This window comes from Lynx rufus, unplaced genomic scaffold (assembly GCF_022079265.1).
Source record: "Lynx rufus isolate CCGP_SWC_20201006 ecotype Redwood Valley unplaced genomic scaffold, mLynRuf1.p SCAF_4, whole genome shotgun sequence".
Lineage (NCBI taxonomy): Eukaryota > Metazoa > Chordata > Mammalia > Carnivora > Felidae > Lynx > Lynx rufus.
In genome coordinates this window covers 2,709,945-2,736,635 of record NW_025814856.1, presented here as the reverse complement: position 1 = coordinate 2,736,635, position 26,691 = coordinate 2,709,945, and the positions used below count along the sequence as shown (strand labels likewise).

Below are 26,691 nucleotides of genomic sequence, written 5' to 3'. Positions count from 1 at the left end.
CGTGGCCGTGTGCCAATAAAACTTTATTTACAAAAGACAAAAACGAGCGGAAGGCCAGATTGGGCTCGAGGGCCATGGGTGTCCCAGGACTATATACTCACACGCCGGGCACCTGTCCCCAGTCTTTCTGATAGGCTGTCCCTTGAGGGCTCAGATCCTTTTTTTTTTTAACATTTTTATTTTTTGAGAGACAGACCCGGAGCGGGGGAGGGCACAGAGAGAGGGAGACAAAGAATTGGAAGCAGGCTGTCGGCACAGAGCCCTATGCAGGGCTTGAACCCACAGACGTGAGATCACGACCTGAGGAGAAGTCGGATGCTCAACCAACCGAGCCACCCAGGCGCCCCAAGAGGGCTCAGATCCCTGAAACGTCACCTCCCAGACATCTGCTCGGAGAGGTCTCTGTGGCCACCAGCCGACCCTCTGTATTGGTGCCCACCCCCCCTCCCCCATTCCTGAGCCCTAAACTCCAGAGAACCAGCAACTGTCTTTGCCTTCTCCTCGGGCTTCTCTCCAGGGCCCGGCCCAGCACCCGGGGCCCGGGCACCAGGCACCCCCACCGGCTGGGCACGGCCGCTCACCTGAGGGGTGCAAACGGCGGGCCCTCTGCAGCCAGACCGCCTGGGTCCGCGGCCCCCTCCTCGGGGGTGAGGACAGACAGTGGCCGCCAGGCCCTGGGGAGGCTCAGAGGCCCCTGGAACAGGTGGGGAAACGGAGTCCTGGCTGGGGGCAGGGGCTCCCCGAAAAGGAGGATCCGAGAAGTGGGGTGAAGGTGGCGGTGGCAGGTGATTTTATCAAAGGAACTCGCTGTCCAGGACGCCACCACCTCGCGAGGACGCCCTTTGCCGGGGAGGAAAAACCAAGCACCCCGTTTGGGGTCCCCCACGTCGCTGGCGGTTCGTCCCCAGTCCTGCACCAGCTCCTGGGGGGGGGGTTCTAGTCCCAGGTCCCCGTCTCGAGTGTCCCGTAAACATGTCACCTGTACGCCGGTCTCTCCCAAGGGCCCCCCTCCCCGCTCCCAGGCCCGTGTGTCCAGCTTCCCGTAAGTCCAAGCTGCTCTCCCTGCCCCTGGCCTGCCTCACCCCAGCCTGTGGCCAAACCACCTTCCAGATGCTCAGCGAGTCCCGTCAGCCCCGGTCCCCAGGCTCCTGGCCTCATCCACCCCCGCAGCCCGGCCTCCACAGAGCGGCCACCAGAGGGCGCCCATGAGCACCAGAGTCAGGTCCCGCCTCCTCTGCCCGCAGCCCTCTAGGGTCCCACCTCCCTGGGGTCAAAGCCCAGGTCCTCCTGAGGCCCACAAGGCTGTGCACGACCTGCCCCGTCCCCTCCCTGTCCTCCCGTCCCGCCCCACCCCACCTCGCTCACTCTGCCCCAGCCACCCAGGCCCCCTCACCGCTCCTCCGATATGCCAGGCCAGGTCCTGCCCCGGGGCCTTTGCACGGACCATGCCCTCTGGCACTCTGTCCTCCTTCAAGACTCCCCGGGCGAACGTAACACCCTTTCCCCTGCTCTTTCTACCTCACCGGATGAGCCATACTTACCGGCTGCCTCGCCCAGTCCTGTTGGCTCCACCAAGGCGGGGGTCCGACCTGCTGCCTTGGTGCCCCCCCCCCAGGACCTGTTGGATTCGTGGCACATTCACAAAGCCTGGGGGCCCAGCCTCATGCCAGGCCTGGGAGACCCCACAGTGTGGCACCCTCCTCGGCTCAGACGTCACTGGAACCGGGTCGTGGTCACGAGGGCAGTGGGAGAAGGTGGCCACTGGCCCCAGACAAACAAGGGGTCAAAGACAGAATCTTTTTGTTTTTTAAACCTTTCTTTAAGTTTATTTATTTTTGAGAGAGAGCGTGAGTGGGACAAGGGCAGAGAGAGAGGGAGACAGAATCCGAAGCAGACTCCAGAGCCCAGTGCGGGGCTCGGTCTCATGAACTGTGAGATCATGACCTGAGCTGAGATCGACCCTGACTGAGCCACCCAGGCGCCCCCAGAGTTGTCCTTCGGGCGGGGGGGTGGGGGGGGGACCTGCTGCCTCAGCCACCGCTGCCACCAGCCTGACTGTGAGTGGAGCCCGACAGACTCTAGGAAGGGGTGTGGGGGGACGCAAGCCGCGGCCAGACGTCGGCGCGGAAGAACCACCCTCCGTCAGGAAGCCCGGAGCGGGAGCGAGGGGCCAGGCCGCCCCCCCACCCTCCTGGGGGCCCGCCCCCCACCCCGAAATGAAGACACCGCCACGCCAGGGAGCTCTGTTTCGCAGTGCTCACGAGCCTTTAATTCATTACGAACCTAGAGGCAGGGGAAATTAGGCAAAAATACAGCGCATCCTTAATCTTGGGTGGGAGCAAAATCAGGGCGGGTGGCTTTGTTTTTCGTTTTTGTACATAGACACGGGTATACGTTGGTGGGGAAATGTGCGTTTCCCCTTCGCCGAGCCGCGGCCTGTCTGCACGTCGCCCCAGACCCAGACCCAGACCCAGAGAGACCCTGCCTGGGTCTGGCCCACCCCTCCGCCCGAGGGCCAGCCCCCTTCCTCCTGTTCCCTTTACAATATAAATAGCATTTTCAAACTACATATGAACACAGTGCCGGCGCCCCGCGGGGCTGCCGCATGCAGAGGGGGACCCCCACATCCGGCGGGCTCCCCGCGGCACCTCCTGCCCCCGCTCCCTCCAGGGCACCTGCCCCCCGCCCCCACCAACGAAACGCAAGGTTCTCGGCTCATTTACATCTTTTCTGTTCTCCTTATATAGTTCTTTCTGGCTGGGCAACCAGCAGAACTCTTTTTAATTTTTTTTTTTTTTTACACGAGCAGATTCTGCCGGCAATCCCTGGGCAGGACGGCAGGGGCCGCCGCGGTGGGCGAGGCTGCCCGAGGGCAGGTGGGCGGGGGCCCAAAGCCCCTCACAAGCACGCCTCCGAAATCCCGGTTCCTCCGTGCTGACATCAGCGTCCCCCAGACGCACAGACCCACGTCTCCCAAGCAAGACGCGGATGCCATTGGCCCCTCGGGGTCCAAGGCAGGCACCCCTGCGTCGGTGGGGCAGCGGCCAGGGCCTGGGGCCACGGGGAACCGCCGGACTTGGGCCACGGGGTGGGGGGGGGGGCGGGGAGGAGAGCTGGCTGGTTTCACATCCTCCCTCCCCAGACAGCCACGGATGTCACCCACGCTTGTCGGTGAACAGACGCCCGGCCACGCACACGGCCGGGAGGGGGACGCTCTGGGGACACGGAGCCTTTTGCAAACAGCGGAGGCCCCCGGCCGGCCGGCAGTGCAGTCACGAGGGGAAGAAGCAGGCGAGGGAACAAACCAGGAGAGAGCGTGTTTATTTCGTGAAGGCGCGCGTGGACCGGAAAGGGGCTCTGCGACCCCTGCAGCTGGTGGTCGCCCCCAGAGGGAGCAGGCAGGGCCGGCCGCCCAGACCTTCGCCAAGTCCCGGAGAGAGGAGGGACGGGCCGACGCCTGTCACCCTGTCACCGGCACCCTGCCTGGCCTCCCGGGTGCCACCGGGCCTCCCCGCATGCGGGGCACCTCCCTGCCGCTGGTGCGCAGACAAGCGAGGTTTTAAAACAATGACCAACAAACCAACAAGCCAACAAAAAACCCGAGATGCTTTTATCTCCCTCAGCGTATCCTGGTTCTGGAAAAAAAAAGAACGTTTGTGTTTTGTTTTGTTTCGTGTTTAAAGCCACAAATCTAGAAAACAACTTTGGGGATTTTTTTTCCTTTTCTTTGTTTTCCTTTTTTTCCTCGTGTTTTTTTAAACAACAGGTATTTCTAGAAAGAGCCTCACAAAGGTCACGTATGTACAGAAGTCACAACCTCCAAGGCTGCTCAGGAGGCAGGCAAAGCAGTAGCACCTTTTCGAGAAGAGCTTACATGGTTTACGAATCTGAGTCGTGGGGGTGGCGCGAGTCCCCGGCCGGCCCCCCCAGAGCCCGCGTGGCCCTGCTCCCTGAGTCCGGGGGCCGCGTGCCGGCGTCCTGCTGGCTCCTGTCGCCGCAGAGCGGGGGCGGCCGCGCAGAGGTAGCCTCTCGGGGGCCGGGGAGGCGAGGACAGGAATTCACAGCAAGCAAACGCCAGGGCCGGCCGCCGCCTGCCTTGCTGGGCCGAGGGGTCGCCGGGCGGCCGGCTGTCCTAGAAGGGGGCCCCGGGCCGGCACTGCGCCCGCAAGAGGCTCTCCATGAACGCTAGGTAGTCCGGGTTCCGTCCTGAGTCCTCGGGGGCGCGTGGGGTGCCCACTCGCGGGCGCTTGGCGGCCTTCACCTCCTCTCCCGAGAAGGTGTTCTCCTGAGGTGCCCCCGTGCTGAGCGACTGCGGGAGACCAGACGGCATGAGGGTTAGCGTGGCAGCGGGGCGCCCCCAAATCCGTCTGTGGGAGCCTGACCCCTACGGTGACGGTATCGGGAGGAGGCCGTGTGAATGGGATCGGGGCCCTTAAACAAAGAGGCCCACGGGAGTTCTCCCTCTCCCTCCTGCCACCAGAAGGGAGGCGTCTGTGACCCGGAGGCCGCTGTCCCCAGCCACCAAATCTGAGCCCACAAGTTGGCCTCAGGACCGTGACAGACGACGTCTGTGGTTGAAAATCCCAAGATGCCTCGTCACAGCAGCCCCCCGGGGGGCTCCGCGCGGGCACCCGGCTGAAGCACATGCCCGCGGCCTCCAGGCACGGTCCCTCAACCGGTGACCTTCTGGGAGTGACACCGGCCTCCAGGGACGGCTGCCCAGCGTTCCTGCCTCTGCGTGGCCCCCGATCCCGTGTGCGAGCCATCCAGGCCCCCCTAGTCACGGGCCCCGGGGAGCGGGCGCCCAGAGCCTGGGCTGTCCTCCCAGAGGGTGCCTGGGTGGCCGGGCTCCGTCTGGGCCCCCTGTGCTTCCCGGAGGGATCCTGGGGTCAGGTCGGCCTTGCGACCCACGCCAGCTCTTACTTTGAGCTCATTCACCGATGGCCACAGGCCCCTGCCCGTCAAAACCTTGCCTTTGCATTCAAGACAGGAGAAACACAAATGCCAAGGGCCCAGGAGAAAAAGCCCCGTCACCATCCCTCGCCTCTGGGACTCATTGTTCCCTTTGAAAAGGGATGAGCTTTGGAGAAGCTCTGAGCTCAGGTTTTGTGTTCAGGCGGCCTGCGGCCTGCGCACCGAGCACAATGCCTTCCCCCCCCCTCCCCCATTCGCCTCCTCCTGGCTGGGCTGTTCCAGCCCTGCGACTAAGGACGAGGGGGAGGTCAAGGCCATTTGGACAGGCTGCTTCCACAAGGACCACTAACGGCTTCCGGGGGGCCGCGTCCCCACCCTGTTCTGCCACTTACCAGCCGCGACCGGACCCTCTTGGGGAGCTCCTCGTCCAGGGTGAAGATGTCCCCGCGCTTCACCATCAGCTGGGACCCGTCCTCGAACTCCACCTGCAAAGGGAGCCGGTTCTCAGCGGCGGCCCCGCTGGCCAGCCCTGCCCTGGCGGCCCCCCCGCCCCCACTCATCAAGTAGGAGCACCCAGAGAGGGAGGGGTGAGGGGTGTGCCACGGAGAGATCCAGGTGCTGGCGGAACATGGCACATGGGTGATTTTCTTCTAAGATTTCAAGCCGCTGAATAACTTCCCTTCCACAATCACGGAAAGAAACTCACAACCACCGCGATTAAAAAAAAGTGCGGGGCGTGGAACTGTATGCTAAAAAGTGCTTAAAACAGTAAATTTTATGTCTGTATGGCGTACCACACACGCGGAGTCAGAAAGACAACTTGGGGGGAAAATACCGGACAAGTGGAGACCCCTCCCCGCTTAAAGGCCTAAGAAGCCCTGAGCGTTTACGTCCCCAGCGGGAGCTGGCCACGGCCCATCCGTGGCTCCGTCCCTGCCCCGGCGAAGCAGGGGCCGGCTCACCTGATAGACGTGGCTCGTCACGGAGGAAATGAACCTGGCCTTGTACATGTTGCCATCCGCCCACCGAAGCTCAACAAACTCGCCCTCGGGTGGGGGTCCCAGCCGGACACAGTCCCTACTCTGCAAGGGAGGAAGGGGGCGGCAAGTGGGGCTTCAGCGCCTCCCACGCCGCCCACTGTCATCTGCCCTGGCCCTCGAGTGTGTGCACAGGAGGGGAGTGGCGTTCCGGGCCTGAACCCTCCCAGCGAGTGCGTGAGCACAGGCGACTCTAGAACTGACTGCTTCCCGCTCAGCGTCTGCACAACCCGGGTGTGGGGGGCCGGGCCCCGGTGCCAGGCTGAGACCGGGTCGAGCAACGTTCCCCGTTGACTCACGCCAACCCGGTGGTTCCCCCTCCCATTCCCCCACTTTCAAGGGCATACGAAAGCCTTGTCAAGGCTGAGAGAGTTAATTCCTGAAGACTGTGGTCTGCAGGTGTTGGCAGTAATGCTACCTCCCTTTTTCTACCCCGAGTCAGATAAGACACAAACATGGGAACTGTGTTTTGTTAGCAATCTATCAACAAGGTCTTGTGACCCGTTCAGAAAGTTCACAAGGTATACAGAACTAAATGTTTTGGCTGGCAGTGATCATGTGAAACCTGTTTATTCTTAGAATGACCTGATCCATAAGAGTCTTATATTATAAAAGATTGTGTACAGCAACAATAAAGCCGTCACTTGGGCCATCAGCCCAGGGGACCCTCCTGTTCCCAAACTTTCTCTTCTCTCTTTTTTCTTACATTCCCCTACCCTCAGGACCCTGACCTCGGTGATTGTCACGCACCGGTCGCGACACCCGGGGAGCCCTCCTGCGGTGGTGGGGCCAGGGGAGCACCGCAGGGGCCCAGCCGGCTTCCCGAGGACAGCCCCGCCCCCCCCCACGCCCTCCCCCCTCCCCGGGCTTCCCGAGGACAGCCCCGCTCACGGTAATGCTCTCCGGGTACAGGTTGTCGCTGTAGGACCCATCGTCAAAGTTGACTTCGTAGAAGGTCTGCGTGCTGGTGCCGATGACCCGGCAGCGGTAATAGAGCCCGTTGCGGTTCTTGGTGATGACCATCTGGCCCAAGGACACGGCCCTCAGGAACTGGACCTGGGGGCGGCGGGGACAGGGCCGCGTCAGCGCGCAGGCGGCCGGCCGGGGGGGGGGGGGGGCGGGAGGGGGCGGGCGGGGCACTCACGGTGTGGCCCCCTGACTTGTGCTTGAAGCAGGTGATGGACACAACGTAGGGCCAGTCGTCAGGCTCCATGAGGACCCCGGCGGCGTGGGCGCAGGTCACGTGGAAGGAGGTGGAACAGTGCTCACAGGAGCACTGGATGCAGGCTCCTGACACCTTCTTCATCCGCTTCCGGCAGTACACGCATTTCTGGGGGGACACAGGCCGAGGACATGGGGCTAGGAGGCCCTTCCCGGGACCCCCGGGGCTGTCTCCCGGGAGCGACCCCCCCAGCCCCAGGGCAGGAACTCAGCAGCCCCCGGGGGCTGGCGTTTGTTGGGGGAAGCACTGTGGGAAAAGCCCGCAGAACTCTGCATGGCCAGGGGTCTTGACCGTGGTGGAGAGCCCCCCAGACCCAGCCAGTGGCTTCCTCCAGAAGCACTTGTGGATTCTCCTCCACCCACTGTCTCTGCACAGCTGCCTGGGACAGGCACTGAACAGCCACGCACGGGCACGTCCCTCGGCCGGAGCAGGAGCGAGGCGCCCACCCCCGCCGCCCCGCGGACGGACCCTGAACACATGACGCGCAGGGAGGGAAGCAGACACGAGAGGCCACGCGGGATATGAGGCCACGCGAGTGGAACGTCCACAACAGGCTCATCCACGGACGGGAAGGGGGCTCGTGGGGGCCGGGGGCTGGGTGGGTTGACAGCTGATGGGGACGGGTTTCTTTCTGGGGAGGTGGAATGTTCTGGAACCACATCATGGTGACGATTGCCTCAATCCGTGAATGCACTAAAAGTCACTCAACTGTACTTTAAAATGGGGAATTTTCCCTTAATTTTGAATATAAGGCACTGTGGAGCCGCCCCCTCCTCCACCGGGAGGCTCTTCCCCAGGAGGGTCCGCCCCGCAGGCCGGCCCTGCCCCCTCCCCGCCCCGAGGGCGGCCACTGTGAGCATTTCCTACACTTACTAAGTGGGCCTTTATCGCTCTGTAAACCGTGTTCAAAGGCCAGATAAGCCGTGCAGCACAGGGCACAGCAGGAGCACGCCCACCGCCGATCGATGGCAATGAGATCTCATTATTAAGCTGTCAATACCTAATCCCGCCAGCGCCAGCCCGCGGGGCCGGGCGCACAACCACAGGCGGGGGGCGCGTTAACCCTCCAGGACTGGGCCTCCTCTGCAAGGGTGGAAGGCGCAGGGAGCCAGGCCCCCACCCGCCGGCGGAGGCCCAGGAGGACCCAACAGCTGGGCTGGCACAGCACAACCCATTTCAGCCCGCGGGTGGCGGGGCCCTCATCCTGAGCTCCCGCGTCGCAGACAATGCAGGCCAGGCCCCCACCGCACTATTTGTCCGAGCCTCCGGTGCTGGGCGTCTGGGTCTCCCTGGGTGGAGGCTGTACGGAGGGGGTGCAGGGAGGGCGGACATCGTGCAGAGCGGTGGTCTGGGGCAGCCGGGGTCACCGATGGGCGTGACGCTGGCCGTGGAGGCTGCTCTTGCCTGCAGACGCCCCCCATCGCCCCGTACCAAGTCCTCTGTGCTCAACCTGCCCCTCACGCCCACCCGTCAACCTGCTCTGGCAAAGGCCCACCCTCCCTCCAGCACCGCCAGACGTCAGCGCCTCCCCTCAAAGCAGGGGTGACGAGAGGGCAGAGCCGGCTCAAACCGCCTGCCCCCCACCAGCCACGCCTGTACCACCCCCATAGCTGATCACAAGCTGACTCGCTTGGAGTCTCCACCGGACCGCGAAGTCCCTCCAGGTCCCATCCCAGCCTGGTGACGGGGGTGAGCATGGGCGCAAACCTGGCTAGCCCGGGAGGTGGTCTGGGCTCAGGCCCCCGTAGGCATGGGGCCCGCCCCCACGAGCCAGGGCAGCCCCAGTGCCCGGGGCCAGAGGCCAGGTAGTCATAGGGACAGCCAGATGGACAGCTGACCAGGAGTGACCATCCCCGAGCCCGCGGCCAGCACGTGGCCCTGGGAAGGCGGGCGGGTGGCTGGACAAGCGGAGTTAACTTCCGGCTTCCTCACGAGGCTCCATTAGGCAGTACAAGCGAGCCTCATGTAGAAGGATTTTTAATTCATCGTTACAAGTACTGGTAATGAAGAGGCTGCAAGCTGGAAATGTCAGATGATCCATAAAGCGTCGGGGAGGGAGGATCTATCACGGGCGCCAAGCACGGCGCCGTCACGTCCCTGAATAATGAAGCCTTTTACGCCCGCCGTCCCAGAGGAGCCCCCTGCGGCCACCCGGCCCTTTCCTGACCACCTGTCGGGACTCGGGTGGGGGCAGTGCTGGCTCCGTGACCAAGGCCCCCGCCCTCCCACACGGGCTCCCTCCTGCTGCCCCGTCAACCCGGCCGGGTGGCCCCACAGGACCCCCCGACAGGCCCAGAGCCCGCTTCCTCTGCCTTCTGCCCCCCTGCAGCCCGGGGGTGGGCAACACGGGTCCCCGGCGAAGCCGCCCGCGAACTCACGGCCACGACGAGCCTGACGGCGGGAGCTTACGCACAGTCAGGCCCCGTGAACGCTCACCACACAGAAGGCCACGGGCGGCCCAGCCGACGGAGGGGAAAGCGGAGGTACAGAGAGGTCAGCGACCTGTCTAGTCACAGGGCTGGCCGGTGGCCTGCTCATCGTCCCGCTCCGTCCGCTGCCCCACAGGCTCCCCCAGGGGCGACCGTCCTCGTCCTCATTGGTGCGCAGAGGAGGTGTGAGCCCCTCGAGGCCACGGTCCCCTGGAGGACAGCGGAGGACGGCGATGGCGCGCTCCTTGAAGGGAAAGCGCGATGCGCGTCAAGAGGGGCCCAGTTACGGGATTCCTGCAACTCGGTAGCGAAAAAGCAATCCGATTCAAAAATGAGCAAAGGACCCGAATAGGTATTTTTCCAAAGCGGACGTCCGGCTGGCCAACAGGTACGTGCAAAGGCGCTCCACATCGCTCGTCGTCAGGGAGACGCAAATCAAAACCACGAGATCCCAGCTCACGCCTGTTACAACGGCTCCTACCGAACGGGTAAGTGTAGGCGCGCAGGCGAAGGGAGCCCTCGTGCGCTGCTGGTGGGAACGCAAACTGGGGCAGCTGCCGTGGAAAACAGTATGGGGGCTCCTCAAAAAATTAAAAGTAGGGGATGCCGGGCGGCTCAGTGTCTTAAGCGTCCGACTTCGGCTCAGGTCAGGATCTCACGGTTCGTGAGTTCGAGCCCCGCCTCGGGCTCTGTGCCGACAGCTCGGAGCGTGGAACCCGCTTCAGAGTCTGTCTCCCTCTTTCTCTGCCCCTCCCGCACACTCTCTCAAAAATAAGTAAACATTAAAAAAATATAACTAAGAAAAATTTTTTTTTCATTAAAAATAAAACCGCCAGGGGTGCCTGGCCGGCTCAGTCAGTAGAGCATCTGACTCCCTGTGTGGGGTTGTTGTGTTTGAGCCCCACGCTGGGTGTAGAGATTACTTACAACATTAAAAAAAAAAAAAAAATAGAGCCACCATACGATCCCGTAAATTCCACTACAGGGGTATTTACCCAAAGGCAATGAACACATGATTTCAGAGGGGTATCTGCACCCCCGTGTTCAGGGCCATGGCCGTGACCCAGAAACAGCCCAGGTGCCCATTAATGGAGGATGGACTGCGGGGATGTGACGTAGCCACAGAGAGAGGCAAATCCTGCCACGTGCAGCCACACAGACAGACCCGGAGAACACTGTGCTCAGTGACAGAAAGCGGACCCAGGACACGTCCTGCGTGACCCCACTCGCAAACTCTGACAGGCAGACAGCAGAGCGGTGGTGGCGGGGGGAGCGGAGGGGGGGCGTGTACGTTCGGTGCGTGAAGCTCAGTCCTGCAGGACGAGGGAGCCGTCCGCACCGCCGGACCGTGCACTGGACAGTCTGTCAGGAGCGCAGACCCCGAGGGAAGGAATCGGAGGAGACGGGGGCAGGCTGTGCGGCGCCCCCTTGTGCAGGACGGCAAGCACAGGGCAGCAAGGTTGTGCAGAGACCGCGTCTCTGCACACAGACCGCAAGCCAGGGGCCTGCTGCGCCTTTAAGAGCAAACAGGTTTGGCCAAGCTGCAATGGGGCGCCTGCGCCCACAGGGCCAGGACCCCGGGGGACGTACCAGCTTCCACCGCTGCTCGGGGATGGCGCTGATGTCCACAGGGTGGCGCTCCATCACGTTCAGGAAGCGCACTTCGGGGACCGCGATGGCACAGATGACGTGAATCCACCTGGTCGCGGGGAGGCTGGGGTCAGGGCGCACAGGCGATCCGCCCCTGCTGGCACGACCACCGCCCACCCCTGCGCCCCGCGTGGCCGCCGGCCGGTTGGGGCTTACAGGATCTTCAGGGGCAGTCTGGCCGCGCTCGGTGCTCCTGGCCCCCCACCCCCAGGGGGAGCCCCTCGCCACCCACCTGCGGTCGGTGGTCATCTGCAGGGCTCCGCCCCGGAGGTTACAAAGGCAGCACTCCTGCGGGAACCAGACAGCCCGGTGGTGAGGTGGTGAGGGGGCAGGGCCACCACCTCCCCGCCCTGGGGCCGGTCCCACCCCTGCCCGCAGTCCTGACGTTTCCAACTGGCTAGGCCGCCCAAGGTCACCCTGGGGATCGGGCCGGGGCCGGGTCCCACAGGCCTGGCGGCTTTCAGAGCACCACCCAGCCGCGGGGGTGAGTTACCGCAGTCCAGGCGTGGGCCGTGCACCGGGAACACGTCCAGCCCTCGTTGACCAGCTCGGGGCGGATGCCGTAGCAACCTGCAAACAAGCGAGGGTGGGGGGACCGCTGAGCCGGGCGGCATCTGTCGCCAGGACGCACGCCGCAGCTGATGGGGCCTTCTGGAATTCGGCAGCGGCATTTAGGGCAATTGCTCTCCCCACCCTCCCTCCTGAATCCAGGCCACTGCGCACAGCACAGCGGGACGGTCTAGAAATGGCTTGTTTGAAACAAGTAGGGGGAAGGAGAGCGGGGCCCCCTGCTGGGGCTGCTCAGCCGAGAGAGCAGCCCTCGCTGTCTCCAGTCGCATCTAAAAGGCCCAGGCTCTGCAGGCCAGGGGAGGCTGGGAAGCCTGAAAAGTGACCAAGCAGTTGTACGCAACGCAAAGTGGGCCTCGCGGATGCCAGAGTCCAGACGGCAGAGCGGGGCAGGCCGGGCCCTGTGTTCAGGCAAAATCACTACTCAGGAAGCAGAAGTTGGGAGGCTCTGGGTTACCCAGATGGTTCGCTTAGGACCTTGGCCCCGGTTTAGAAACGGGCAGACAGCAGGGGCGGGGGCGGGGGGGGGTGGAGTCAACAGGTCACGCCCCAGAGCGAGGGCTCTTCTGCTCTACCCCCGGGGTCGCCATCCGGCAGTACCAGGGGACCTCAGCCACCAGGCCACAGAACTGTAGTCTTCTGCTGTGTCCCCACAGAGGCTCTGAGGGACAGCAAAGTGTCCCTCCTGGAGGAAGAGGGGGCCCCACCTCCCTCCAGTGCCTGGTCTCAGGGGGTTATGCTGGGCCTTCTGCCTCCCAGGCTTGTCCCGGAAGCTAGACTCGGGCCCCTCCAGAGGGCGGGCTCAGCCTGGGCCTATGCTCCTAGCAGGAGACAAAACGAGCTCTGGGCAGGACTCCGCAGGGCAGGCCCTGAAATGAAACAGCTCCGGAAAAGCTTTCTTCCCTTGCCGGGAGCTCGGGCTCGCGTTTGCTGCCCCTAACACCGGGGAAAGGGGCACACGGCCATTTTCTTGTCTCGGGCTGAGTCGGGCCCTCAGGGTTCGGGAGGGGGGCCGGTCACCGACGGCAGGGACAGATCAGATCCCCCAGACCGTCTCTAGATCTCAGGCCTCAGTGGAACCGTCTGAACTGGCCAGGGGGGAGGCCGCCCCGTGACGCCAGGTCCTGTGGAAGGCCCGAGACGGCAGCCCAGAGGGAGGGGGCCCGCTGGCTCCGCAGACCTAGCTGGGTGGGGAGGGGGGGACCCAAGCCACAGGTGCCACAGCTGCCCTCCCACGGGCCGCCGTCTGGGCCCAGGACTCACTGGCGTGAACCTGCAGGCAGCACTTGGCGCAGGCAATCAGCAGGCTGGTCCCGTCGTCGCCGATGTAGGAGTTGGCGGGAAGGGGCTCCGTGTTCTCACCGCCGGACGTGAAGCACATCTCGGGGATCAACGGCCGTGTCTTCTGGCCACTTTTGGAAGGGGGAGCCACCGAGGGACCCTCCCCGAGAGAGGCCTGGGGAGCCTCCTTCTCGGTCTGTAGGGACTGCAGGAATAGGTCGCCGCCTTCAGCGGGGAGCCCGCGTGGGGCAGCACACCGGGCCAGGCGCCGTGGCCCTCCCCGACTCTGCCCCGTGCCCGCGCCTCTCGGGGCCTCGTCCTCCAGACACCCCGCGGGCTGTCCCCCGGAAGCTGCCCTGTCCCCCACCCCTCCCAGCCCTCAACCCTGAGGCGAGAGCCCTCAAGAGGTCCTCCTCCACAGTGAGTCCCTGTCCTGCCACCCTCACTCCCCACCCCAGCTGCCCCTCGACTCCTCTACTCCAACCACGCCAGCCCCCGGACTCTGCCTCCAACACCATCCTGCCCCAGGGCCTTCGCGAGCGCCATTCCTGCTGCCAGGAACCTTCAGGTTTCCGCTCACTTACGCTTGGAAGCCTAGCCCCCCCGCAAGACCAGTGGCCTCCAGCCCTTCACGCCTGCTCTGTCTGTCCACACGGCCCTGTGACTGTGAACCTCTGTGAGGTGTTCCCCCTACTTCTGACATGTGTCCCGTAAAGGCTGTAGCCCAGATCCCGTCCCACGAACAGACTGTTACGAAAACACCCTGTCTGTGGCACCCCGGCCCAGCAGCCCCCAGCCGGTCTCAGGAGTAGCAGGACTCTGCACTGCTCCTGACCTGGGAGGGAGGAGCCCCGCTGGAGGCACCGTGCCTGGCACAGGCTTTCCTCACCCTCGGGAGACAAGCTAGCCCCGGCCCCCATCTACAAGGGCTCCGACCGGAACCGTGGGCGCAGTGAACGTTAGCTACTGGACTGCAGAGTTCCCAGCGCCCCGACAACCAGCGGCGCTAAGAGGGATGCGCCTGGAGAAGTTGTCTGTGTCAAGTTGTGCAAACACCGAATCTGTGTAGAAACAGCGCCCCAGGCAGCGCTGGGCCGCAGGGCCCTTAAGACAAGTGCGCTGCCCTGGGCCCGGGGCCCAGAGCTCGGGTGGCCCGGCTGACTCAAGGGAAGCGCTGGGTGCTAGGCCAGGAGCCAGGGACCCAAAGTCAACTCGCACCGGGTCCCACCCTCCAGGGACTCCCAGTCCAGGGGCCGATGAACACAGAGAGTGGGAGCCAGGGCGGGTGAGCCTGGGCTGCGGGGTGCCCGGGGACAGCAGGTGCAGGAGGGCTTAGGAAAGAGGAAGCAGCTGAGCGGACTCAGGGACGAACAGAAATCTGTCCGGCAAGGCAGGGGGCCGGAGACCTCGGGGGTCAGCCGTGCGCACGGCAGGGGACAGGTGTCACGGCAGAGGAAGGCCGTGCACGCCCCGTGCAGAGGCTGGTGGAGCTTCCGGCCAGGGAGCCCGTGGCTAGAGTGGCCTCCAGAATGTGCGCCAGGGCCTCAGGCAGGGCTCCCGCCAGGGCCGTCGAGGGAGGAAAGAGCTGGAAGGCAGGTCAGGGTGTGGGGGAGGGGCCACGGGGAGAAACAGCGGCGAAGCAGCAAACAGGGCAGGGCCTGGTGGCCGATGGCTGGGAAACACAGGACAGAGCGGGACCCAGCCAGGAATGAGTGTAGGACAGGAGCGTCGGGCTCAGTGGAGACCACCTGGGGCTCCTCACAGTCCTGCTGGGTGACACGGGGTGTCCTGCCTCCCGGCCTCTCGGCTCAGAGGCCCGACCGGTCAGGGCCCAGCTCCGTGCCGCCCCTGGCCCCTGAGGGACAGCTGAGGCCGGCCACCTGCCGATGGCCACCTGCACGCCCCCCTGCCAGGCCCCGCCCCCTCCACCGGCTGCCCCGTTTTTGCGCCATCGGTCAGTCACTCTCTGGTAAAGCTCAGAGGCCGGGCTCTCCCCTTCTCCCCGCAGCCCTTCCAAGGGCTTCACACGGCCCCAAATGCCAACAGCTTCTGCCGGTCACTCGGCGGCTGTCCCGCGCCCCCCTGGGCCGCCCGCCGGGCGGCTCCAAACTGCTCCCACAGCAAGCGGCCCCTTGGTCTCCACCCCCCCCCCCCCCGAGCTCCCTCACCTGGGTGTAAGGGTAGAAGAGAGTGCAGATGGCGCAGTAGGGCTCGGTCAGGGCGGCCGCCGCATTGAACTTCCTCTCGGCCTGGAAACCGGCAGCCTTGTTCTTCCACTGCAGGGAGAGCAAAGACCTCAAGGCCTCGGGGCCACTCATGTCCTCCTCCCCGGAGAAAGGGAAGGCTTCTAGAGGAAAACAGGAGGGCGGGAGGGGACGGAGAGAAACCTGGGCATGGCTGGAGGCCCAGAGGAACCCGTCCCCACCCTGCGGGCGCTTCGCCGCGGGGAGCCCCGGGGGTGACCGGCCCCCACTTCCGCGGCCTTGGCGGGTCTGGCGCGGACTCCCCGAGCTCCGCCGCGCCGAGAGAGGCACGCGGGGGGGACCGAGGAAGAGCGGCGTCACTCCCCCGCTCCGGTGACCCCGTGTCACTACCAAGACAGAGGCTGCCAACAGCCGTCCCTCCCACCTCGCCTGTCACCTGTCACGCCTGCTCTCGCTAGCAGCCAGCCACGCCCCAATTCCCCCCCACCCCCCACGGCCCACCGCCTCGCTTCCTGGGGACCCAGGGCTGAGCCCCCCGATGCTCCACAGGAGCCCTCCCCGAGAAGCGGGTGCTCATTCGCCAGGCCCCAAACCTCACAGCAGCTGGGCCGGCAAGGCATGGTGGGAAGAGAACGCAGACAGGAGTCTGGAGGCCTGGGCCTGGGCCTCGAGCCTCAATGAGAGTGAAGAGGAGGTCAGCGCAGACCCCCAAGATGCACTTGTGGGTCTCCTACGGCCCAGGGTGGGGGGTGGGGGGGCTGGGCCTGACTCACGGGCCAAGACTGCTCTGCCTGGGGACACGGAGACCCCAAGCAGGCACAGGCACCCCGCTGGTGACGGGAGCTGCTGGCCTCCTTCTGTCGCCAAAGAGCCCAGGCCCAGACGGTCTCACAAGAAAGCGCCAGAGGGGCTGGTGGGGGAGGCCTTGGAGGCACTTTCTGGAAAGGTGACGCTACAGTCTTTCGGACAGTAAGGCCACGTCTGGCCCCCCTGTGAGCTTCCCTTGCCCTTGGGGGCCCTGGCCCTGCCGTCCCAGGTACTTCCAGAGCCCCTCCTCCCCCCGGCCCTCAGATCAGATGGGGAAACGGAAGGAGCCGCCCAGACGACCGGGCACAAATTCCACATAAAGAAAGGCCGACGCTGAGGATGAAAACCTGGCTTAGCGGGATTTCTGCCGGAGGCCTCAACCCTGGCTCTTGGCTCTTGGCTCCCCAGGTTTGTTCCAATCTCCCTACAGTGGCCTGGCCACAGGACAGGTCACGGTGCGACTCTGGGGACAGCTGCCGCCCCCGCTCCCCCCCCCCCCGACGTAGGCGTGGCACTGCTCCTACGGGCACAGCCCTGTGATTGCCTAACGGCAGAGTCATTTCTCAACCCCTGACACGGGGGGGGGGGGGGGGGGGTGCGGCCGGCGCGGTGCTCGCTTGCTGGCCTGCTCTGCAAATGTTCTAGAAGCCGACTCCGTACCAGGCATCCGAGCAGACCCTGAGCCCTGAGCCCCTGAGAGGGAGAGGCACGGTCCTTGCCCACCTGGGGGCCGCACAGGGGCCACGGGAGCGGGGGCAGGGGCGGGGGCAGCCCCCCCCAGGCCTGGGGGAAGGAACCTCTGGCAGGAACAGCACCTGCTCGGCTCTGACGAGAGCAGGTGCGCGGCGGGTAAAACCACAGGCAAAACGCGCCACATCAGCAGTAACCCAGCCTCGGCATTCCCAGCACCCGCCACGGGCTCAGCACCGCGGGCACGCTCCGTAGGCACTGGCTCCGTGCGCCTTCCCGGCAGAATGCCCCATGGGGCCGCCCACATGGGGAGACTGAGTTATAGAAACGTTAAGTGTGGGCTATGGTTGGAGCCCCAGGACCTGCGCCCTGCCCCTCCCAGGCCACGTTGTGCGTTTCAGGCCCTGGGCCCGGCACAAAGCGCGCACCCCAAGGTGGGAAACAGCGAACGGGGGTGGCGGCAAGGCCTTGGGGTGGTCGGGCCGGACTGTGGGGAGCACTGCAGGAGGAGCGGGGGCTACTCAGTCCAATATTCCGTGCAGGGGTGGGGGTCTGGGGGCCCGACCTCGGTCGGTGGTGGGGCAGGCAGCGGAGGGAGGCCAGGGCACGGGCCACCGGGGGAACAGGCGCCCTCGCTCACCCTCGTCACTCGAGGCCTCCTGCTTGACCACGGTCAGCGGGGAGCGGGTGGGTGGCTTGCCCAGGGGGTGGCGTCTGCTTTTCTTGATTTCCATCTTCAATTTGGAAAATGTGGACGGTGCCTGGAATGCAGAACAAGAAGCATCTGGGGAGGGCATGGCTCTGACACCCCGAGCCGAGCCCGGCCTCCCAGGGCAGAGGGGACGGCCTGGCTTCCGCAGCAGGCCGGAGTCCCCAGCGGTGGGATCAAGGCCCCAGGAAGGGCTGGCCGGGAGCTACTGTGGTTCCTCTGGGATGCACCGAGGGGGCTGGTTCAGGCGAGCAGGGCCGTGGTGGGAGCACCGGGCAGGTGGGAGCCCCAGGGACCTCCGCGGACACCCCCCTACCTGCACCTCGCCGGCTCTGCTATCCTCCTCGGGACCCGTCAGCTCCATGGGGGCCGCCTGTTCCTTCCAGGTGGGGCCCCTCTGGGCAAAGTGCTCAAAGGCCTGCTGGCAGGACACGCGGCCCTTGTCACACAGCGTGCTGGGCCGCGGCACCACATACAGCATGGGGATGATGGGGCGTGGCTTCACCTCTGGCTCCTCGCCAGGTGCCTCGGGGGGCACGACGTTGAGAGGCGGTGGGGGGGGGTTCTCCTCGGCTGGTGCGGGGCCCGGGGCCAGCGCTGGGGACTCCAGCAGGGGTGGCAGCCTGGGTGCCTCCTCGGCGGGGAACTGGGCAGGTGGGGGCGGCGGCAGCTGGGGCAAGAGGGCGTGGTGGGGGTGCAGGGGACCATAGCTCTTTTTCTTCCTGTCGCTCTTGGCCTTGGCTGGCCGCAGCTTGCCCCTTCCGTCTTCTGCGGGGAAAGAGGAAAAGACAGGTCGGTGCCGAGGCCAGCAGCCACACACCCTCCTGCGAGCCCCCCAGAGAAGAGCCACATTGTGGTTCGGACTCCTGCAAAGCCGGGGCGGGGGGACTGCTCCAAATGTCACCAAGGAGCGGGACGGGCGCAAGGCGGTACCCAGGTTTTGTAGATTTCTACACGTAAAGCCTACGTCCTGTGGAATTTGTTTTAAAGCGAAACCTCAAACCCCAAACCGTGAAAAGTGGTCGCTTGAGCAGAACTGGAGAGCCTGCTGGGCCTGGAGCGCCACCCCCGAGGGCCGGTGCTGGGGGATCTCCAGCAGGTGGCAGGGCGGGAGGCAGGCCAGGGGTGTCTTCAGCGGTGTTTTAACTGGGGGCCAGCACGTCAGAGAAAACTGAACGGATGAGCAAATGTCTGGTGGAATCACGGTCCCCAAAGATGCCCGCGTCCTGCGAATGTGGAGCCTGACGTGGCGGGAGGCCGCGGAGTTAACGATCGTAGGACAGGAGAAGGTTTGGATGGGCCCAGCGAAATAACGGGGATCCTTAGAAGCAAGGATCTTTCCCAGCTGTGGCCGGAGGCAGAGGGACCCGCGGAAGAAGGGTCAAAGACACCCTGGCCCGCTGGCTTTGATGATGGAGGAGGGGCCCCAGGCCAAAGATGCGGTGCCTCCAGAAACGGGGAGAGGCAAGGAACAAACACACTCTCCCCCGGAGACCCGGGCAGGGGCCAGCTCTGCCTTGTTTCAGCCCCGTGCGACCCGGGCCAGCTGCTGCCCTCCCGGTGCCAGAACACACGTGTGAGTCTGAGGTCACAGTCACGAAAGCCACAGGGAACTCTGTAGGTCGTGACCCCCGTGAGGCCTGCCGTGCTCAGGACGAGGCATCGGGGACCCCTGCCCTCAAGGACACAACCAGCCTGGTGGCCCACTGGAGCACGGAGCCCACAGCACAGTGAGCCCTGGAACCCCCGGGCCTTGCCTGCCCCAATGGAGAATGGGCACACGAGCCCAGGCCCTCGTCTGCATGTCCCAGGTCCCCAGGGGCAAGATGTCACATGAGCAGTGACGGCAGAGGCTGCCTGGTCTGCCTAGGCCCGAGGGCCTCCTGGGGAACCCGGGAGGAGCTGGTTGCCCTGCTGAGGGTACTCGTGAGGCCGGGGGTACCTACGGTCTGGGTCTCCCTGAGCCGGCCCCGGGGAAAATAAGGATACACCGGGGGCCAGGGTTCCCTCCCTCTCCAAGAAAGCAGCCACCAAGGTGAAGCACCTGCGTTCTGGTTTGCGACAGGGCCCCGTTTCACCTCTTGCCGCAGAAACCCATCTACGTGACCTTGAAAGAGGTGAGGCTCCCAAGGGGAGGGTATTTCACGTCACCCTCGACCTGTGCCGACCCAGGAAGCCGGCAAGCATGGGCGTCCCATCCTGCAGACAGCCAGCCCCAACCGCTGGGACGGAGCCAAACTGCCGACTCGCCCCCCCCCCCCCCGCAACACCCCACGGCCTCTGGGAGCAGTGGAGGCTCCAGGCTAGGCCCCCTCCCCTCTCCTCCCCTCTCCTCCCCACTGCTCCCCATCTGCAGGCCACAGCCCTGCCCTGGCCGCAGGGATGGCCTGAGGCCTGAGCACTCCGAGGGCCCGTGGGACTCCTCCCCCTCCCCGTGCCGCCGCCCCCCCTGCAGGAGCCCCGACCGCTCCCGAGGCCCCCCCTCCTGCCTGCGCCTCATGAATAGTTATCTGGCTGAGGAAAGCACATAATAGACGTTCTCTGCTCTGCAGACAAAACCATTTCTCCCCTACAGACGCGGGGCTTGGATGGCTACGAAAGGTCGCCCGTGGAGGTGGGAGAAGCGTCTGGGGTGGAGGCTGGGGGGGAACGTGGAGGTGCAGGGAGAGGAGGTGGAGAGACAGTGTGGGAGGGAAGAGGCTCGAGGTGGGGAAGAGACATCGGGGGGCGGGGGAGAGGCGTGGGGCGCAAGCCACGTGGCTGGGGTGGGGGGAGCCCGAGGAGGGAGAGACGTGGGGAAGCCGTGGCAGGGGTGGGGAGACGCAGAGGAGGGGACGTGCCGGGGGCAGGGACACACCTGGCGGGAGAGACGTGGGGGGGGGTGACCCAGGGCCCCAGGGGCAAGCGGCGAGGCAGGTCGGGGCTGCACGCGGCCCTGCTGCTTCTGCTGATCTACAGAAAGGGCGACGAGGCTGTCCTCCTTGTGGAAGACGCACTTTCTGATAAACGGCTCTGTTCTCTAAGGAAGCGCGACACTCCCACCCTGACGGTGCAAACCTACCGAACGGAACCCCAGCTGGAGGACAGTGGGACCCACTTACTGTCTCTTTACTGTCAAGCAAGAGGCCCTACTGTCCAAGAAGAACACGCCGGGCCTCTTCCCATCTTGCGGGCTCTAGGAAACCGAGGGGGGACACACCCAGGGGACCGTTAGGGGACGAGCCAGTGGCCAGGAAGGACACGTGGGTGCCGGGGGGACCGCCGCAGGGCCTCCCCCTGGGGACCCCATCAAGCCCCTCACCTGCCTGGGCCTGAGGGAACCCTGACACGGAGCAGGGGACGGTCACACGGGCGGGGCTGGGGGTCCCGGCCAGGGATCTCCCCCGCATGTGAGCCTGTCCCCTCCTCCCTCGAGAATGGCAGGGACCGCCCCCCACTACCACCCCAAGCTGAGGACGTCCCAGCACCTCACGGGCCACGGTAAGTCACAGCCAAGAACCCCCCACCTTCAGATCTGAAAGGCCTGCCTGGTTGGGGAGCTCACGGCTGGGGCACCGAAGTTCCCCCAGCGGAGCGCGCCCGAGTTCCAGGCGGGTCCGGGGCCCTAAGCTCAGCAGCGCTGCCCGCTGCCCGAGGAAGGGGGGTGGGGCACCACCAGGGCGGCGCTCCCAGGCTGCTGCCAGCTTTAGGGACCACCCCCAGGCCTCGCACACCCGTGGCACAGACACCTGGCTGGACCGTGCTGGGGGCGGGTGTCCTGTGGGAAGGACACGTGTCCAAGTGCAACTCACGGCCCCTCAGAAACGGGCCTCCGCTCACTGCCGGGCGCGGCTGCCTTTGCCGTCCTGCCCCGGCGCCAATCGCACATGGTCGGGCCACCCCGGCACCTGCTGCTTCCACGACCGTGGGCCAGCCCTGCCCCCTCCCCGAGCCCCTGGGCTGTGAGGCCCTGGGAGGCCAGGCCCCGGGGTCTAGAGCCAGCCTGGCCCTCGGGGTGGGGTCCCTCGCGGCACGCCGTACCTGGGAGGAGGGACAGCTCGATGGTGGGACGGGCGCTGCCCCCGCTGTGAGAAGGCACAGCAGCCATTCGAACTAGCCACAGGCGGGGCGAGCTCCCCTGAGATGACCATGACCCTCCGGGAGGAGGGAGCCCCTGATGGCCCGGCCAACCGGGGCGGACACGGGCTGCCTTCCTACCTCGCTCGTGCTCGGGACCCCTGGGTCCAGGCCCCACGGGGCAAGGCTCTTCCTGCACCGCCTGTCCCGGCCCCTCCCAGCCCTGAGGAGGCTTCCTCTCGGGGACACTGAGTCCCGCCCGTCCTGCGTGCGCAGGGCCCCCTCCCCTCCTGCCCTCCGCCTCCCCCGGACATGGTGTGTGAGTGACAGCGTTCACTGTTCTCCCTCCGCAAACCCAAAGCAAAATGCCCCACTGCTGGCGAACAGCACGATCCCCAGCACTTACGGCTCGTGGGGACGTTAAGCTTGGATGTTAAAGGAAGTCTGGAAAGCACTTTAAGATCTTCCACTCGTTCCGACGACGTGCGTTTGCCATCACCCCTGACTGTGAGCACTTGTTTATTCAACGCGTTCAGAGTTTTCTGCTCCAAGGGCTGGGGGGACGCCTCACAGGACGCCTCTGACTGAGGCACAGGGCTCTCGGCCGTGGCGGCCACATCCGGCACCCCAGAGGGACGGCTTCCTCTCCAAAGCGGCCACCGCCTACCAGATCCTCCCTCCTCCCGGCCCTGGCAGGGAGCACGGATGGTGCATCTGGAATTGGGAGGCGGGGAGGTGAGCAAACACCACCCCCCCCTTCCTGGGGTCCACGCACCCCGGGAAGCTGGTGGGGTCCCAGGGAAGGAGTGGGGAAGAGGCAGCAGACGCTGCAAGGAGGCTGCACGGCCCTTCTACGTGGCCCCCGGTTGGGCTGGGGGTTCCACGAGTTACCCCCAGAGGACCCCAGAGCCCCTGCTTTAGGCAGCAGCCGTCTCGGAACAGGAAAACCAGGGAAGAGCCGGAGACTCACGGGGAAAGCGGACTTGACGGGGCATCTCTTGGCATCTCAAGACCGAGGGAGGCCAGGCCCCAGGTGTCACGGGGATGGGACTGGGCAGGAGCGGCCGAGAGCCAGTGAGACCCCAGGCGGTGGGAGTGGGTGGGATACGTAATCCCCAGGTTAGGACAAAGATCTGTCTGAAATTAACTAAACGAAGAAGACAGTCCTTATCCCCTTGCTAAGCAGTTGGGGAAACCGTCTCAAGTCGCAGGTGCGTGAGTGAGTACATCTGTCCCCCCCCAAGGCCCCCCATCCAGCCTCAGGCCAACGGCCCCTCGCGTCTGCTCCGGAGGGAGGAGACGGACCAGCGGACGTGGAGGCAGCTTTGACTCTTCCCAGGAGGCCCCACTGGAACCCTGGTCTCTCCTGACCTCTGAACTGCTCGGCCAAGGAGCCCCCATCCAGCCCCAGCTGGACCCGGGAAAGCCATCTCCACTCAGGCAAAAAGCCACTTCAAGCTAAAACCCAGTTCCTTACCACCAAACCCCACTGGCACCTGGCAGGGTGTCTCTCGTTCAACCCCCGACGGCCCTGACGGTGAGTGAGGACCCAGGCACACCAAGGGGGCATCTCGGCCCGAGTCACGGGGGGGACAGCCGGAGGCAGAGCGAGGGCGGGCCCGGGGCCCCGAATCCCCGCCTCCGTCTCCTCCCACCCACGTGCTCTGCCCAGGGCGCAACCCTGGGAGGACGGCCCACACCGCCTGCCCAGGCCCAGACTGCAGAGCGCGGCCCGCCCAGCTGGGGACAGACCACTGACTGCTCCGGCCCTTGCCAGCCCCGCCAGGGACACCCCACCCAGTCTCCCAACTCCTCGGGCGGAACCCCAAACCGGCCGTATTCCTGGCTCCCCTCTCACTCTCCCTGCAGACCCACGGCCCCCAGGGTCAGATGCGAACCCCAGAGCCCACGTCTGAGAAATCTTCATCTGCCCAACACGGCCCAGCCTCCGGCCACCGGCCACCGGCCACCTCTCACGGGACGGGTACTCAGTCACGAACGTTTGTTCGGTCGCAGCGCACGTGTGACAGGGGTGCAGGGCCTAGAGGACCCCCTGCTCGTGATACCCATGTACCCCGGGGGCCCACCGGCAGGGAGCCCCTTGGGGCAGCCAGGTGCTCTGTTTCCCCGCTGGCTTCAGGCTCGCTTTCTTCCCGTTATGGGCTAAACCGGCTCCCGCGTTCCCGCTGTGAGGTCCTAGCCCTGGCTGGCCCCGGAACGTCAGAACGCGGCCTTACTTGGAACCGTCACTGCAGATGGTGCGAGATGAGGTGCGTCAGGGGGGGCCCTGATCCCACAACACCAGTCTCCTCCAAGAGGGGGAAGCGTGGACAGAGACGCGCCCACAGAGACAGAGACGGGGAGAAGGGCAGGAGGACCAGAAGGCGGCGGCCACTGGCCACGGGGCGGGGCCCGGAACAGACTCTCCCTCACAGCCTCAGAAGGAGCCGGCTCTGCCCACACCTCGAACTTGGACTTCTGGCTTCCGGGGTGCTTCGTCCCGGCAGCGTCGGCCGGCTCACGTTCTCCGTGCACAACGCGCCATCCGGCTCGGCGTGTTCTCCGAACTTGAATTAAACGGGACGCAGTGTGTGACACCCGAGCGACGTCTGAGACTTGCTCCTGGGGCCAGGAGCGGTGGCCTTCCCTTCTGCCACCTGCACGGCCGAGGGGGTGTCCTCGCTCCCGTCCCGTCCGATCGGGCAGCCTGACCTCTGCCGGCCCCTCTCCCTCCGTCTGTACTTGGGGAGCACCCGGAAACGCTGCGGGGACCCTGAAGGGGCCGCGAGAGCCTGCGTGGCATTTGGAGGAAACCGTGTCGTCGCATCGGGGAGCTCTCCGGACGCAAGTCGCTGCGGTCACGTGGAGGTTCTTCTGGTTTTTTAAGCAGTCTCTGACTTTTCGGAAAAGGTCTCGTATCTGCCGCTAGGTTTCCTCCAAGGAGCCAACGCGAGGTGGCTGCTGTCATCCCAAGCAGCGTCTTCTGGAGAATCACCTCTCTCCGGCTCACCCAAAGCCTGGCCAGCCCTACGGCTCAGCCGCCGACCCGCTTCTGTGCGGGCGACCGTGCCCACACCGACAGCGGCGAAGTCGTCCTCCTCTCTAGTCGGGACGCCTGTCCTCGCCCCGCCCCGCCCTTCTGGGCCGTCTAGACCCCCCCCCCCCCGCCTTGACCGTGAACCTCGAAAGCTGTGCCAGGATGTGTGAGATGCTCCAGCATGGCCTCACCGGACAAACTCCAGTCACACAGGTGCTCTCCAACCGGAGCCCTGACCACCAGCCTGTGTGCGCGCGGGGGGTGCGGGGCTGCCGTGGCCTGTCTGCCGAGCGGCCCCTCGTCCAGGCCCCAGGCTGCGCCCCGGGGCAGCCCCCTTGGATGTCACGTCATCTCTGACACGAGCCACGCGGCATCCCGGCGAGCGTACGAGACGGGCCGAACGGCCAGCCACCAGGAGGGACACCGCCTGTCCGAGGTGTGCCCCCCCCCCCACCCAGGGGGGTCCGCCATCCAGCCCGGCCCGGCCCTTCCTTCGTACCCGGGGAGCACCTGCGATAGGCGCACAGGTGGGCAGCGAAAGCCGTCAGCAGGCGAACGGAAACGGCCACAAAGCAGCAGCACTGACCACAGCGGGGTGGGGGACCTTTAAAGCGCTCACGTGTCACCACTCCACGCCGAAAGGGCCTCGGACGGTGTACGGGGCACGTTTCTGGGACCCCTCCCGAGCACAGCCCCGGGTGCACCCTCACGTCGGAAGCCAGCCGGCCGGGCGAGGGTCCGAACCTGCTGTGCACACGCACACGTGTCTGGCCGCAGACAGCAAGCTGCCCTCTGACTTGAGGGACAGAGAACACGTCCGTCACGGGCCGAGTGGCTGTGTCCCCCCGGCTGGTGCCCAGGGACGGCATCCGGAGGTGCTGGGGTGATGAGGCCGGGCCCTCGCGAATCGAACCGAGGCTGGAGAGCCCCCCTGAGTGTACGTTTCTGTGAGACCCCCCGCCCGCCCCCCCCCCCACTGCCGACCGGGCAACTGAACCGGACCCTCCAGAGCAGGGACTCTGCAGGCACAGCGGATGCTGGCTTTTCCACCAGCCGAGGCTCAGGAAGGAGACCCTCGGCCACAACTGACCTTCTGCGGCCTCGGCCTCCCGGCCCTGCGGTGGCGTCGGCTGGGGCTCCTCCTCTTCCTCCTCGGGGTCGGCCTCCTGTGAGGTCTCCTCCTTCAAGCCGCCGGCCTCCTCCAGGAGGGCGGCCCCGGCGGCCCCCTCCCCTGGGGACTTGGGGTCTTCCGGCTTGGGCTTCTTGGGCTGGCTCCGTTTCCGGTGGGACCTGGGGAGGGACAGTCATCAGCCAGAAGGCCAAGTGACAGGGAGGAGCCCCGTCCGAGCCGCCCCACCACCCAGCTGGCAGAATGGAGCCCCGGACGGCATCCCAGGGGCCGTCACGGGGCCAGCAGAGCTGGCTCAGGGGCAGGTGGGGGGACAGGCCCGGGGGGCCGTGTGGGGCGGAGCGGGTGCTGATGACAGGAAGGGGGGGTGGGGGGGGGCCGGGGCAGGGGAGGGGGAGGGGGACAGGCCTGGGGGCCACGTGGGGCGGAGCGGGTGCTGATGATCGGGAGGGGGGATGGCGGGGGCTGGGGCAGAGCCGCTGTGAGGGGGGGCGGAGGCAGGGTGGCGGGTGGAGATGCCTGCACACAGGGACAGGTGCACTTACGGCGGCCCCGGCCTCCTGGTCTGCTCTTTCTTCCTTTCTAGACTGGCCTTTCTGTCCTCCTCAGTCTTTCTCCAGTGTCTGTTTTCTTTCAGACTAATTTGTCTAGAATGTAAACGTCAGGGAGTTTTTCTCTAGCACCTGTGCTGACTCCCCGGACGCCTCATCTAAGGGCCTGGCTTCGGGCACCAGCCGTCCCCGTCCCCCTGCTCTGTGTCCCTCACTCGAAGGAGCTGCAGAGGCCCCTGCTCGCCTGTCCCCAGCCGGCCTCCGGGGCAGGGCCCAGCCTCGCTCGGGGACGCAGCTCTCTGGGGGCGGCCCTCGGCCCCGAGTGAGAAGTCGCCTGAGGCTTAGCTCTGGCTTCTCAGTGCAAACCAGACAGAATCGGTTATAAAGGAAAAGAAGACCGTGACCAGG

The 26,691-nt window shown here is 65.5% G+C and overlaps 1 protein-coding gene across 9 annotated transcripts in view; it reads right to left on the bottom strand.

Moving 5' to 3' along the window:
- Positions 1 to 2,242: 2,242 nt before the first annotated feature.
- KDM4B (lysine demethylase 4B) overlaps positions 2,243 to 26,691 on the bottom strand; it is a 135,715-nt gene continuing 111,266 nt past the window's right edge. For 3 of the 9 annotated variants that reach the window (XM_047095737.1, XM_047095738.1, XM_047095739.1), the window contains 14 exons: positions 26,278 to 26,379; positions 25,694 to 25,893; positions 17,827 to 18,278; positions 17,442 to 17,562; positions 15,269 to 15,447; positions 13,083 to 13,305; positions 11,746 to 11,822; positions 11,485 to 11,540; positions 11,193 to 11,301; positions 7,096 to 7,281; positions 6,843 to 7,007; positions 5,877 to 5,996; positions 5,307 to 5,399; positions 2,243 to 4,309 (listed from right to left, as the gene is read on the bottom strand). In XM_047095737.1, coding sequence (XP_046951693.1) covers positions 4,133 to 4,309; positions 5,307 to 5,399; positions 5,877 to 5,996; positions 6,843 to 7,007; positions 7,096 to 7,281; positions 11,193 to 11,301; positions 11,485 to 11,540; positions 11,746 to 11,822; positions 13,083 to 13,305; positions 15,269 to 15,447; positions 17,442 to 17,562; positions 17,827 to 18,278; positions 25,694 to 25,893; positions 26,278 to 26,379 — 2,260 coding nt within the window. In that variant the 3' untranslated portion in view covers positions 2,243 to 4,132. Of the gene's footprint in view, positions 4,310 to 5,306; positions 5,400 to 5,876; positions 5,997 to 6,842; positions 7,008 to 7,095; positions 7,282 to 11,192; positions 11,302 to 11,484; positions 11,541 to 11,745; positions 11,823 to 13,082; positions 13,306 to 15,268; positions 15,448 to 17,441; positions 17,563 to 17,826; positions 18,279 to 24,716; positions 25,400 to 25,693; positions 25,894 to 26,277; positions 26,380 to 26,691 lie in introns of those variants that run through there. The other 6 variants (XM_047095740.1, XM_047095741.1, XM_047095742.1 and 3 more) reach the window with 6 other exon arrangements.